This window comes from Hippoglossus hippoglossus, chromosome 17, assembly GCF_009819705.1.
Source record: "Hippoglossus hippoglossus isolate fHipHip1 chromosome 17, fHipHip1.pri, whole genome shotgun sequence".
Taxonomy (NCBI): Eukaryota; Metazoa; Chordata; class Actinopteri; order Pleuronectiformes; family Pleuronectidae; genus Hippoglossus; species Hippoglossus hippoglossus.
In genome coordinates, this window is record NC_047167.1 from 18875141 (window position 1) to 18890001 (window position 14861).

The 14861-nt window shown below is 46.2% G+C and overlaps 1 protein-coding gene across 2 annotated transcripts; it reads right to left on the bottom strand.

The window, feature by feature from the left end:
• Nucleotides 1-3411: 3411 nt before the first annotated feature.
• LOC117778862 (neurturin) lies at nt 3412-11157 on the bottom strand. Of its 2 annotated transcripts, none has more exons than XM_034614724.1 (3): nt 10594-11157; nt 4674-4965; nt 3412-4228 (listed from the first exon to the last, which is right to left on the bottom strand). In XM_034614724.1, exons 2-3 carry the CDS (start codon nt 4936-4938, stop codon nt 3792-3794), a joined length of 702 nt encoding a protein of 233 aa, XP_034470615.1. In that variant the 5' UTR covers nt 4939-4965; nt 10594-11157; the 3' UTR covers nt 3412-3791. The 2 variants fall into 2 exon arrangements, with proteins under 2 accessions (XP_034470615.1, XP_034470614.1); XM_034614723.1 differs by lacking the exon at nt 10594-11157 and adding an exon at nt 5372-6159.
• Between the last annotated feature and the right edge of the window lie 3704 nt (nt 11158-14861).

Below are 14861 nucleotides of genomic sequence, written 5' to 3' on the forward strand. Positions count from 1 at the left end.
CATTTATAAAGTCATGTTAAAACTAGACCGGCACTCAGTGGAGTGCAAACCTCTGCCAAGGACAAATACTCCCCTCACCTGCGCCAAAATTTAATGCGTTCTTTCTTGGCCCACGTCCCATCCTTCCACCAAGTTTCACGAAAATCTGTTCAGTAGTTTCTGCATAATCTTGCAGAGAAAGAAAATACAGACGGGGAGAAAACACAACTTCATTGTTGGGGGTAAGAAATGTCACTTACCTCCTGTGTTTACTTGCAGAATTACAGGTTTCGATGTTTCTTTCTGGGAAATTGTTGCCTCAACCCAAAACTATTTCATTTGTGATGCTCACGGCATCAGAGCAATTACATTTAAGTCCACGTCTCCCTGACACTTTGGAAAAGCTAAGCTAGAAGTTCTTAATATACCTTAAACAAAGAAACCTCAAATCAAACTTCCAATACGGAATCACCATCAACACACAGAATATACTTAATAAGTTATTAGCCTGATACCAAGTTCTTGCATACTCTTCAAAAACTTTTAAATCTCGTACATTTTATTTAAAATATTTTAAATTTAAACCGAAAAATGGAAATCTAGTGGAAAATTATTTGAATCTAAGCCATAAAAACTTAAAATCTAAGCCAAACCCTTCAAATATAAATCAAAACTACAATTTTTAAATCAAAAACTTAAATTTTTTCCAATAGAAACATCTAAAGAAAACATTTTTTAATCTTATTAGAAATGTTTCAAATCTAATTAACAATTCTTCAAACCTAGATGAAAATTCTTAAAATTCCATCGATTTAAAAAAAAATCTGAACCTAAAACTGAAAATCTAATTGTAAATTCTTTAAACTCTTAAAATCTATACGAAAACCCTCCAAATCTAAAGCCACAATTTAAAATCTCATTGAAATATCTTAAAATTTGTCACGTTTCATCGCAATTTGTCAAATCGAGACCAAAACCTGTTCAAATCTAATCTAATTTTTGAAATCTCATTAGAATCTAATTGAATTTCTGATGACCCTGTGGCACTCCACTCAAATCCTATGAGTTCATTCTGAAGATTTAAATCTAGAAAAAGGAGAAAACTAGGGCGGGGGCTGGTTTCATTTACAAAAAGACGCTCAGTGGTTTCTTTGGTTTTGGTGGTTTTTTTTGCAAAAGTTTCTAAAAATAGACTAAATAGGTCATTTGTTGGGGACTATTTTCAGCGGATTAATCCGGTGAGTATTTCTGGCTGCACAGTGTCATGAGCTATGTGGTATTAACTCAGAATAAACTTCAGTTGCTGTTTTCATGTCGACGGAGGAACACGCCACGCAGTACAATGACAGTGGAGATTCAGGACAAAAGGTGTAACTTGTGTTTTTATTTATCAGTTCATCCTCCTGCTGCTGTGATCCTCACATTTCCTCACAGCGTTCACTTTGTCTTTATTAACAGGATGTTGCATGATAACATTTTTATTAATACGTATTTCTTTATTTATTTTAAATACAGTCTGAGTACAGATTATCTGACACCCAAAGATCAATAGTTTGGGAGAAATGATCACCATCATACCTCTGAAATAACGTTTATTCAGCAGTCAATATAGAATGTTAGATAAAACATTTTTTGGCACAGTTGCTTAATGATAATAAGCTGTCCCTCTTCTGTGTGGTAATCTAAATAAATATGCAAAAACCATAATTTACTTCCCAAATAAATACAATATAAACTACAATAAAGATGCACCGCATCCGCGCCCTGCACTGCACCTCCTCAGAAAAGAAATAAAACAATATAATTTATCGTACTTCAGGCAAACAGTTGCAACGGGTTCAAACCAAATAAAGATTGAAGGTGAAAAAAATGCTTCATGATTAATTTCAACAGCTTATTTTCCCGCTAAAAGTCTACGAGGCAAAACAACAAGGAGGCATTCGATGGGCCAATAGAAGGCTGCTCTGATCATAGCAGGCTACAGGGGGTGTGAGGGGGGGCAAACACATCTCAGATCACGTCTCTACTTCATAGTTTTCTGTCAGCAAGAGAAACACAACTGATCGTAAAGAGCGTTCTTCTCTTTCACACGTGAGCCTGAGATTTTACAGAAACTCTGTGTGTAAACATTCACAAGTTACAACCAGAGACGATTACAGAGGTGTTAACACGTGAGATGTTCATGATAGATAAATTAGTCACAGGCTGTTTATAGAGACGGACGACACGTCTCCGCCTCCTCCCGTTGGGCAAAGACAACGTCGAGTCTTGACCAATCGCTAGCTGACGTTTTCTTTTTATAGCATCACATAACTAATTGAAACCAAATTTACTGGAGAACGAATATCAGTGTGACAAGAACTACCGAAAACGACAGAAACAAGTCTTTGAGAAAAACAATTTAACTTCTACGTAAAAGTTTTTTTAAGCTTGTTTCATGTCCCATCATTTGCAGCACGAGTTGGAAATGTGTTGTTGTTTTTAGCAGCTGGTTGGTGACGCTTCCCGGTCAAATTGCGGGGTTTCCATGTTAATGCTACGAGTTTGATATTTATGATTCGAGATCGGGAGGCTCTGATTCAATCGGTTGTATTAAGATTATTTTGTAAACTTCTCACCCTTCAGGATTATTTGGGCAGATAATCGGCACCGACTGTCGGATGAGACAAATCGGGTCTAAAATCGTCCTGAATATCCTCTAGTGTGCAGCAGCCTCAACACGGAGGAAGCAGGGTTGATGCCCTGTACTGCAGCCAGCCACCAGAGGGCGATCAAGATCGCTTGGTGTCCCTTTTGGGCAGTTTTCTCGTCGTCCATCTTTCTAAACAGTCTGTGATATAAGTTTGTGAATGAATTATGCTCGTTGAATTGACTTGGTGTGTTTTGGCAATTCCAGGGGATTATGGGTAATTGTAATACTGGGTTATTTAAAAAAAAAAAGACTTGTGATTTACTATGAAGAGCAAATGGTAGCAATGTTCATATTGTTCACGTGTGTGTTGTGACGCAGGTCCTCGCTGTTAATCTACACAACATCGATATACAAAACATTTATTAAGAGTGGGTATCAAACCTTGAGCTATAGAAAAAAGTCTTTTCTTTCATCATCAATAACACTTCTTCTTATACCTGTGTAATAACACTGCAATCAGTAACAGTGATGCAAACAAACACAGTCGTGCCCTGTGTCAATATAGCTTATCACGAGAAGCTATAATTAGGTCAATGGCGCAAACTGTCCCGCACAGAACTTAAAGAAAACCTTGGTGCATTCAATGTACTTCTGTTTGTTTGTTTGTTTGTTTGTCTGTTGACATTTGAGCCCTTTATTTTGCCTGAAAGTTGATTCACTGTCTCGTGGATCTGAAATGCAGTAACAGCATTAATCGAGTTTCACCGTGGCTCATCGTCTTCATGACTCTGTCCCATGTTCCACCACTCGGATGCAATATCACAAATAATGTTGCTACGTTGTTGTTAGACCACAGTTTACAGTGTTACTACACAGATAGAAAAGATGATAAAAAACTTTTAAGAACAGTCGTGTTCTGTCTTGTTTGTTTTTTTACATGGAATCCACAGAAATGTCTTTCGTGTGATTCTGTCCCGAGTTGTGGTGACAGACACCAAAAAGTCTGTCTGTCTGGCATGGCCGCCGTGCAGCAGCCAAATACATATTCCCTTCGTTTCCTCCTCTCCTTGAGTTTATATTCCAAAGATTTCTGCGTTTGTCTTTTAAAAGCATCCCTGTTTAACTCATCCACCTGAGGCCGAGAGCAGCATGAAGAAACAATACGTCCGTTTCTCTGGGGTCATACGCACCCACAGTTCTTCGCCGACACATTCTGTATCGTGTGGTAGCGGCTGTTGTTGTCCAGGAAGGAAAAGTCGTTTTCGAACGCCGTCGGCCGGCAGCAGGGCCCGTTGCCGACCTTGTCCTTGCGGCCCTTCTTCCTGAAGCCCGTCCGCATCATGTGCTCCATGGTAATGTCGTAGTTGTGCCGGTGGGCCAGGCACTTGCCGCTGCAGTAGCGCAGCAGCACCGTCTCGTCGCTGTCGTAGCCGAGACCCAGGTCGCTCACGGTCATCTCCAGCTCCCTCAGAGAGCAGGGCTTCGGCCGCCGCGCTCTTTTAGTCCTTCGGGCCTGGTTGTCGCCCTGACGCCGGCTCTTCCTTCTCTTCCTGTCGAGCAAGGTGCCGACCACATGCTGGAGCTCGCCTTCCGTGAAGCTCTGGAACATCATGGTAACTGAAAGAGGAGACAAATCGACCGTTATGGACAGGTGACGAGCGGTGTCTCTGATTTCTGTGTACTGTGGATTCAGTTCTCAAGAAATAGTTCAGATGATCCACAGATAAAACATGTTGTTGTTGGCAAACAGATTAGGTTCAAAGAACAAAATGTTTATCGAGATCATTATCGGAGCTTGTTACAGCTTTGATGCATCATCATCATCATCATCATCATCAGCATCATCATCATCATCATCATCATCATAACAGACACCTGCAGAATGTTGTGCAGTTCCAGTGAATCGCGAGGTGCTTATTGACAGCAGGTCACAGTAAATGACATTAGAACCGGTTCTCTAAACAACAGAGTCAGGTAAGTGTTCGGCCTGAACCCCCGGCGACCTCTTCACACGACACCTGATCAGGACAGGAAGTAAAAAGGAGAAAAGTGTTTATCTTACAATCAGTGAGGAGAGAGTTCACGTTGTCCGCCGAGCGGGTTCTCCGATGAGAACCACCCATCTGCCGGGACAACACCGCTGGTGGCAGCGAGGTTCTGGGCGTCGATCCTGGCGATGAAGACGCTCTCGAGGAGGATGAAGATGTGTGTGGATACTTTGTCTTGGGTCTGAACTGTCCGACGGCGGCCATGTTTCTAATGAGGAGGATGGACAGGGCTGCGCCACAGAGCATGAAGGCAAAAGTAGCACCTTTCCATAACTTCATCTTAGAACACGGAGGAGCATTGAAACTCTGCGGAGAGAAAGAACACGTAAGCGTCAGTCGTCCGGAGCGGTCACTCATCCGACCATGTAAACCAGAAGTCACAGAAATCACAGAGAACAGCGTCATAATTGATTTCGTCTGTCCACGTCTCTCAACGGCGGCTCTTTATTTTACTGTCAGTTTACTTTCGCCTGATTCTGCTGTCAGCTCATTTTCACACCGAGCACTCAGTTCACGATCTGTGGGCTCGACATCACTTGCTGACACCTGAGAACGCAGTGTGTGTTTAAAGTTGCATCGCCCGAGGGCAGAAAAACATCTCGGCAGATTTTTTTGATTCAAACAGATTCAAACAGCTGGATGAGTTATGCAAGGACCATCCCCCCCCTTCTCCCCATGAAAACCTCTTCAAAGCTTGTGTCATTTAAAATACCTGATGTGAATTTAAGCGTCCTTTCATGATTCCTGAAGAAAACAACACACACCTTTTTGCAGATTTTTACAAAACGTCCTTTTAAAAGAGGGAAAATCCATTTCTGTCTTTTAAGGAATCTCTTCACCGCACCTATTTCCTATGCTGTGTATGATTAGAGCCCAAAGAACATGTGGGCTCGAACATCCCTTTATCACAGCCCCTCCCTCCCACTGCACACAGCCCTGCTCACTTATTCTTTAAGTTTTCTCTTTCCTCGCCGTCAGTCCGCAGGTATTTGAGATGTTTTACAACCTGACCTCTTTATATTTTTCGTATCATGTCACCAGTGAGCAAAACATTTCCCCAGAGCCGGAAACGGTAAACTGGCAGCGACTAACAGCAAATCCAGACCGGCGTTACAAAGTGTTTTACCAGACTGGGTCCTGTACGTATACAGACTGCTGGATTGTTTACAGTGGGACAGAATGTCACATATCTCTGTTGGGTATAGAAACAAAAAAGCTGAAATTAATGATTTCTGCACTTTTGAGCTGCTGTTGGAAAATGTTTTGGTTTTCTTGTGGAATTGAACTTTTGCCGGGAAGTAAGTAAAAAAAACACAAAAGAACTATAGGAGAGCTGCAGTGCGTGTGAGTGTTTTGGACGCGGCAGTGGGAAAATACAAAGACGCTGCACACGCGAGCTGCAGTGGTATAAACAGTGTATAAACAGGTAGGACCAGTCCTATCAGTCACAGCTTGACTCATCACTCATAATTCCATATGGGTTTGTGAGTGGCCTCTGCACAATGAAGGGGTTTTCATTTGAAAGTCAAACATTTCAGCTCACGAGCTCATCTGGGAATCAAACATGGAACCACGGCTCCTGCAGAATGAGACTCGCTGCCCGGCTGCACCTCTGAACGCTCTCTGTTTGATTTCCACACATGACGGAGAGAAGCCTGGGTGGAAAGTTTCCTTTAGTTTCTGTCGGTTCAACACCAGAAAGCTTCTCATGATCATTTCTCAATTAAAAAACAGAGTTTATTATGATGTAAAGCGAAAGGATGAGATCATTGTTTTCTTCTTCTATTAATCGGTCAGTTTGGGATAATTACTCATCCTCGGAATTAGTCGCTTCACATCAGCGTCCTGAGCCCGTTCGCTCCGAGGCTCATCTTGATAAAACAATTAGCCTCGCAAAAGACAGATGAGTCCTCCGACGCCTCCGACACTGGACGGAGGCCGGTCGTCGAGCGGTGATCTCATGTCCCCGAGGACACTTTGATTGTCATAATTGCTCCACTCTGAAACACATTAGTTCTATCTCCAGTCGATTGGCACCAATAAAAGTGCCAAGGAGCATTCTGCCGCTCGCTCAGATGGTCGCAGATGATTAATCAGCGCAGACATTTAATATCCACCACTGGCCCCTGCTCCCGTGGACATAAATACACAGATATCGATAGGGGGAGGGAGCGCCAGTGTTTTCTTAGGTGAGCAGCAGAGGGACACGAGGGAGGAGGAGGAGGAGGAGGAGGAGCACGTTCCGACAGCACAAACGCTGCTGTTCTCCAGCAAACAGACAAGAGCATTAACAGAGGATATGGTGGAGGCCCCAGAGGACTCGGCAGCAGAAGGAAAAGCCATCGACAAACAAGAGGCATAAAAAGTGCAGACGAGTCGCAAAGACAACTGGAGCAGCTCCCACGCAGCCGCAGCATGTCTGGCCCTCGCACACACCAGCGCTGATGTGCCCGTGCACGCTCGGAGGCCTGGTCAAACGTGCGAGGGCCAAAAACGCAGAAACTCGTCTATTCACTGGGAGAAAAGGCAAAGTTCACAAGTGTGAATTCCCCATTAGGATGTTGTTTTGATAGTGAGAGTGGTGGTGAGGAGGAGGTATGTAAGAAGCAGCACACCTTGTGTTAGCTGTCAGTCACACGTCACCTGAAGGAGCTACCCGCTGAGGGAAAACAGGTCATTAAAGCGTTTGAGGCAACGCGGGAAAAAATGCTCGGCCAAGAATTCCCCAGTGTCAAAGCCATTCCTCAGACATTATGTATCCTCGGATTCATGCGTCGCAGCCGGATCCTCAACCGACTCTCAACCGCGCTCTTGTTGCGACTCAAAGGTCGCATTATTTCAGATCACACCAAAGAAATGAGTGTTTTCAAAGGAATAATCGGGTCAGTGGCCGTGGCGCTGCTAAGCTGGACGTTAATGTAATTACAGTAGCATGGCACTCGAGTCCTCCCCTCCCTCCCATGCCAGAGGGGGACGCTCAACAGAATGCCACGGCCTATATGGAAGATGAAGTAGAGATCTGTCACCATGAGGATAAGGGGTGTCTGTGGTTGACACTTATGAATGAAGCTGGCAGACGGGAGGTGGGAGGAGGGGGACATGTTGTCAGCTTGCTTGGATCTGGACCAGTGTGACATGATGACAGAGGGATGATCACAGACAGGCGCCAATGAAGAGCATCTTTGTGCGAGATACCAACTTTTATGTGCCACCAGCTCTGTGGCGTTTTGCTGCTGGACATACAGCCTGGTCTGTCTGCCCCGCTCTCCCACGCCGTGACTCACACGCCATGAATACACGTGCATGAGGCACTTGCGTGGCTTCACTTTCACTAACCCTTCCCCAAATCATACGACGCGGTGATTGTGCAGCGGAGATCGAGGCAAAGTCCAATCTTCAGCGGTTGTCCAGACACCCACTTCACTTCCACACACACACACACACAGACACACACACACACACAGACACTCCCTGCAGCACCATCACATAACACCAGATAATCCAGTTTACATAATGCTGCTGCCACTTGATGTCTACAGAAGTCCGCAGGGCTAACTCTGCGCAACCTGAGGCCTCCACCTGGAAACACACGACTGTCACCGCTGCTGTGTGTCTCGGCTCTGCCCATGTGACCCAGCTGCCTCTGAGCGACTCTGAACACACCCCGTAAATACCTGCGACGAAAAGATAACATGAGCGTAACAAACAGCGGGAAAGGCACCTACTGTGTTGTTGTAAGGAAACAAGGTGCTTTAGTGAGTCCTAGAGAGGCCCTTGTCTCGTCTTTTCCCTCTTAAGTGAGCATCAGGAGGCCTGGGGACAGCTAGAGAGTGCTTGGGGAGGTAATAGGGACATATTCCAAAGATCAGGGCGGGATTAGCACTAATGCCTGCCGGCTTTATCTGCAGTCACGTGGGTTAACACCTGGCTGCAGCGTTGGTGGCGGAGCCCAGGCCCTCGTCGTGTGTGTGTGTGTGTGCGCGTTAATCCACCAGACACCTCAAACTCAGGGGTTAGGCCAGCATGCAGAAGAGCACTTCTCATTCTGTCCGTCTGAAAACCGCTCTCCCTGCTCTCGCTGGGAGAGCGGGGACAATAATGAAGACGGGAGAAAGCGACATGCTCTGCGGGCGAGGGCTGTTGTGGTGGCACCAGGGTGGGCCGCAACAGGGCCGTTAAATAAAGTGGATGTTCTGAGCCAGGATTGGCGGTTCTAAATCCAGCCTGGGTTCTAATGCAACTGGAAACGACTTATAGGTTAGAAAGTGCTGTAATTTTTTTACTGGGCATCCACTTCAGTTGGCTGCGGCTCTGTCACTCAGTAACCATAGGATAATTAAAACAAGCCGGTTCCTTGTTAGTGAGAAAGCTGCTGTTCATTATTGAAAAGAAAAGAAAAGGAGGGGGGGGGGACATGTGCGGGTCAGGCCAGAAACATTCTACAAATTCTAAACACGATTCCTGCATCTTATCAGCGTGCGTAGGTGTGAGGCTTCAAAAGATCCCATTTTATTTTGGAGGGCCTATTATTGTGTCCAGAGGATTTATACAGATTAATCCAGTGACCCAACAGCCTAACACGAAAACGCACAACTCAAAGCTGTTGCCCTCAGGGTGGCGTTCGACGAGGTGTGACGGCGAGATGGATTGCACGCTTTGACACCTGTCCCAATTTGTCTGCCCTTTGCTATTACAGGTCGGGTGGAGCCGAGGTACTGAGCATTTAAATAGCTTCTCCTGACGGACAATGAGGCTCTGCAGGGAGACGTCACCTCACTTCATCGTTTTGTTTCACGCGAGCCGGTGTAGAAAAGATTGATGCCATCTCTGCTGCTTTGTGAGGACGAGTCGGTGTGAGCTGCTATTCTGGCTGCTAATCTGTCCGTGCCAGATCCTCTTTTAACACAACAGCCCCGGCTCTAAACCCATGTTAAACATGTTGATGTTGCAGCTACAAAAGGTTGACGGCGATCTGGCACACGTTGAATGCCGTTTCCAAGTATGACCCACGCCAGCAAGCACCAGCAAGTACAGACATCTGAAGTATGACGACGTTTTACATCTTTAAATGTCTGTGGTTTGCTCGGTGCAAAAACAGATCTTCATTTTCATGCGTGTGTGCAGTGAATATTTGAGGGAGAATCTTGCAAAATGAATGCTGCACAATGAGGAGTGGTGCACGAGTGCAGCTTATCCCCTCAGTTTCCTGCAGTTATGACCAGCTTTGGCAGGTTATGAAAGTTGAGCAGCTCAATTGACTTTAGGCTTAACCTCGATCTGGCCTCTCGGGGCTCCGCGAGATACAGTATAATCTCTACGTATGATATGGGCTTAGTGAGAGGGGGATCATCACTTCAGTAAAATGCCCATAGTGAGTATCATCAAGTTTCCCCTCCGGGCACTCACCATTATAATTTCAGATAAAAAAAAGTTTGAGCCAATTATTTACAGCATTAAAGGTGCAGCACTTCAGAAATGATAAATAGGGAGAAGTATAATTAGGTGGAATTAGTGTTTGGTGAGATGTCAGAACGGCGCTCGAACCTTTGGGAACGGAGCGCCAAGGCAATCACACTTGTTAATGATGAAAACCACCATCTTGGATAAGTGTCACGAAAGGAAAATATTCCTCCCTGAAAAAATAAACTTTGTGGCGAGAGATTCAAATCCTGTAAAAGAGATTAAAAGACTATAAATCATTTATTTTTCTCGCCGTTTTTTCCCGACATCGTGGCGTCATCGACCGCTTGCAAACATTTCATGACACGCGCCCGCTGACATGCGGCTCCTGCGAGGGCCGCCTGCTGATACAGATAATCTAACGTGTGTTCTCTGCCAGTCGAGCGGTCGGCGAGGCTTCCCTGTCAGCGGCACCTAACGCCTTCCCCATAAGCTGCTGGCTTAAACTAACAAAAGAAGATGTGGCGTCCTTACCGTTCGGCCGGCTAATCCAGACTTAGCTGCGTGGCGTCGTCTTCAGCTGACCTCCACAGGCAAGTGCTGGATAGGTAAGTCCATCATCATCACAGGCGAGGCGCTGGGACAGGATTCCCGCTTGTTCCCCTGAAAAGCATCACAACTCCCTGTGCCTGCAAGTAGGGGAGGTGTCCGGACTTGATTCAGGTCCAGGCTGTATTTCTCTTTTATCACATTTGTACCTCCAAAGAACTCGGCTGTTAAGTGGCAAAGATCACTATCAACATTCCTTCAGATGTAAGCATGGGCTTCATGGCTTCATGGCTTCACGGCAGGTCGATCCACTCAGACAGACGAGAGGCGGCTGTTTAGAGAAGCCCCCCTGACTTGGCATCTGGTTCACCTCAGACAACTCCTGTCATCATCGCAGAACTTCTGGTCGGCAACTTCACTCCACGGAGGAGCAGGCTGCGACGCAGGACCTGAGGAGCAGTGTCAGGTAGTGAGCAGATGACTTTTAAGATTTACTCCATGTGTTGGGAAACTCTCTCTCCTTCCTCTAGAAACAGTTTTTGAAAAAAGCTCATCTTCTTACCCTCTCTCCAGCAGCAGGTCTCCTCCTCAGCTGCAGCCAGGGGGAACTCTGCGGGACGAGAAGATGGGTGAGGTTGAGGAGGGAGAGCGTGGTTACTGTAAGTGGAGCACAGAGCTTCTCTGATGCCTCGGCCTGCCTCCCCCCCTCAACTGTTGCTCCTCCTCCTCCATAGTTGTGCTTGTGGGCCGAGTCGGATTACTCCTGACATGATAATCTCCCTGGCTCTAGCTCCAGGAGCACTAAAGGATGCTTTGGCCTGACCGAGGGCTTACATTCACCTTCTGCCACCAGAGAGGCTGCCATCTTAAGCGGGAGATTGATAATAGCCTCAATTGGGCAGATCGGTCCGCTGAAGCAAGTGTTTTCCAATCTTTTAGGAGGAATTAAGAAAGTTTACAATTGGTTTAATGGTGCTAATGCAACGTTAACCCGAGTTAAATAGAATTATCACAGCAGAGGTATTTCATGATGATTCAATCTACAGTTGGCGGCGGATAAAACCGCGGCTGTTGTTGTTCAGGATCTCACGTTCATGTCTCCTCCAATACAAACCAGTGTTTTAGCCCCTGAGCCTGGAGCGGCAAATGAGGAACAGATGGTTGTGCTTTTGGAAGGTATCAGGCTCTCCAGACCGAAATCTAAATAAATAGCCCGTCCACGGAGTAAATGCGTCAGGTGTGTGGGGTCGGTCACGTATGTAAACAAAGGCCAACCCGCTTGGGGACCAGCGGAGGGATGGAAGGGAGGAGAGAGGAGAGAGGAGGGGGACACAGGTGCAGCTTAAGAGTCTGATGAATGTAGATTTACAACGTTGACCCAAACACAACCGACGAATCAGATCTGAGCCAAACACGCCGACACAAAGCAGGAACCTCCGGTGAAGGCAGCATCATAACAGGAAACAAATCATTTGCTCTCAAGTATCTCATTCTGACGCCGTGAGTCACTATATACCCTCACGCCAAATTAAACACAAATCACACTGTGTGGAGTTTAACCCTAACCCACACGCAAACTCTCCACGACTTCAAATGTGTTGACGAAGACAAAAATTCCCCCCAAAAAAGCGAAGGAATCTTTACCCAAACGTTGCCTCGCACCAGAAATGTGCGTTGACGGATTTCGTTTGTTATGCCTCGACTTTAGGGACCTAAAGTCCAGATTAGGTGTAAACCCCGAAGTAAAGCCGACACAAATTCTCCTCTTCGCTTAAACCCGGAGAAATCCAGAGGAGATTCTTGCTCTTGAAGTTCGGCAGGTGCACACAAAAAAAAAATCAGAGAAATCATTAGAATTATTAGAACTAACTTGTTTGACATGCACCTCAATTATTGGCCAGAGGAGGCTGCGTAAATACATAATGACTTCCAGTTAGCGGGAGATATCGTGCTTTCTTGGCCTTGAGAAGGAACGTTCAGCGCAGAAACATTTCCTGACACTGGGCAGGAACATTTTTGACTCTATACATATTGTTCACAGATGTGTACGGTTTTCATAGGCCGACCTCGGCTGTAATAAAACCCCAACAGCTGTTAATTGCTAAATCAAGTCAGAGACAAGAGAGTGATACATCTGATCCGTATACAACAGAGTCTCACTCGGCAGCTTCGCTTACATTAGTCAGGGAGACAGTCGGCATATACAAGAGGAAAATAACCCAACAAAGTGTGTTTCCATTTTGAACGAGATAGAATTCCATACACATCGAATTGAATCTTTTCCACTGGGCGTGGATGAGTGAAGAAACACATTTTGTTTAGGTTTGGGCAAGATTTTAAGGAAGCCCTCAATCAGTTACACTATAAACACACCATTCCAGTGGAGGTGTCATTAGAACGGCTGGAAATAAGGCACAAATGTTGCTACTATGCTCGTCTTGCACAAGATGTGGTTCGGTGATTGGACGAGGATCCTTCAGCCAAATGTCATCTCGGCGAGTGGAAAACTACTTTTCGGAGAACCCGAATCTAAACAGGCGTTTGTGTAAAAGATGCACTCGGACAATGAGGGTCTCTTTTTTTCCTGCGGAGCGGTTGAAAGCAAACACCTCCTTCAGGGAGAACGTGGTCACAAGGTAGAATCCCTCCTGGCTACAGAACAAATATACAACGCAATTTGTGCAGTTTGTGAGCAGACGAGCTGGGGCCCCGGTCAGGAGGAGGAGGGCCGGGGGCCACTCGTGTTTCACAAGACGCTCGTGTTGACCCAGAGACACTTTGACTCCAGCTCGCCTCAGTTTGTGTTACAATTAGTCCCCTCAGCTACTTTCTATCAGGCTCCACTTACATGCACTGCATTGCGTTTACTTCACACACAAATACTGCGAGACACGTGAACCACATGTGAGTGTTTGGAACAAGACGCATGTGAACGCGGCTAAATGCTGCCCCCACCTGCCAGAGACTCAGAACTGCACGTCACCCATTATAAAGAGCCTCTCCCACAGAGACCACAGAAGTTAAAAAAGCTTTAATTGTAAATTAAACACAACAAACATTTTGATTTGCTCCAGCAGCGTTTACGACAAGTGGCCGCTCCGTTAATCTGCCACAGTTACTCAGCAGCACAGGTGGCTCTGCTCCGTCAAGGTGAGAGTTTGATCTCTTCTTCTTTTAATCTGCTGCATCCTCTCTGCCTGTAAACCGTTCTGCTGCCGTCAGGGCCAAGCGGGCTGACGCAGCACTCTCTGCATCGAGGAGTGCACGTACAGGTGTGCACGTGCTCTGCGGTTTGACGCAGCGGCTGCAAATCTGGGCCTCATCACCCACCAGGGTTGGAGAACTCCCAGTCTGCAGAGGCCACAGCTCATCCCACTGGACCCCAGGTCGCTGCAGCTGGAGAAGATCTGCTGGAGGCTTCTCTGAGTCCAGTTGTTCAAAGTGTTCTGGAGCTGACGTGTGTCTCCCGTCTCCTCGTGAAGCTTAACTGGAGAAGAAGGCTCCACCTGGTGTGAATCTTCTGAGGTTTGAAGAGCATGTGTTTCATTCTTTTCTTCTGAGGATTCCTCCCTGCTGATGTGGTGCTGAAGTCTCCAGCGGCTCCACACACACAAACCTTCCCTCTGGACTTTGAAGGCCTCACAAACTGCCACACAGCTGTCAGACCTGACCACATCACACAGACGTTGGCCGAGCTCCTCGTGACGTTGTGAAGCTCTTGTCCACTGAGTGTTTGGATGATCCTCTGTGAAGGTGAAAGTGGCTCCAGGCCTCCGTCTCCTCCAGTTTGCTCCTCAGAGATGTTCCGGGCGAAGAGGAGGCAAACGTCTCTGTGTTGTCTTTCACTTCCAGGAGCTCTGAGGACTCTGCTGCTGCTGGAGTCACGTGCCCGGCTGTGGCCTGTGTGAGGAGCTCGAGAATCTGCTGGTTCCTTGTAAGGTGACAAATCCAACAAATGGGCTTCAACAAGGAGGCAGAGCCGCTCGAGTTCACGCAGATGTTGTGACTCAGCTCTACCACAACACATGACTCAGCATCATGATGTTCTGCAATGTAGATTATTCAGTGACCTGTTGGATCGTTCACATCATCTCCTCAGGTTAAATAACACTGAGCTGCAGGGTTGTTTGTTAGTGAAGGAAAGAAACAGCAGGTGAAAGAAGAGCTGAAGAATCAAAATGCTCCACCAGTGATGATGATGATGATTATGATGATGATGATGATGATGTCAGTCGGTTCCTTGGGATCCAAAA

Bases quoted from the DNA above. Each gene is read 5' to 3' on its own strand.
- LOC117778862 (XM_034614723.1), bottom strand. From the start codon at position 5,398: ATGAAAGGACGCTTAAATTCACATCAG. The intron at 4,966-5,371 runs GTATTTTAAATG...TTCTCTCCGCAG, and splicing joins GACGCTTAAATTCACATCAG to AGTTTCAATGCTCCTCCGTG. The intron at 4,229-4,673 runs GTAAGATAAACA...CTCCTCTTTCAG, and splicing joins GAACTCTCTCCTCACTGATT to TTACCATGATGTTCCAGAGC.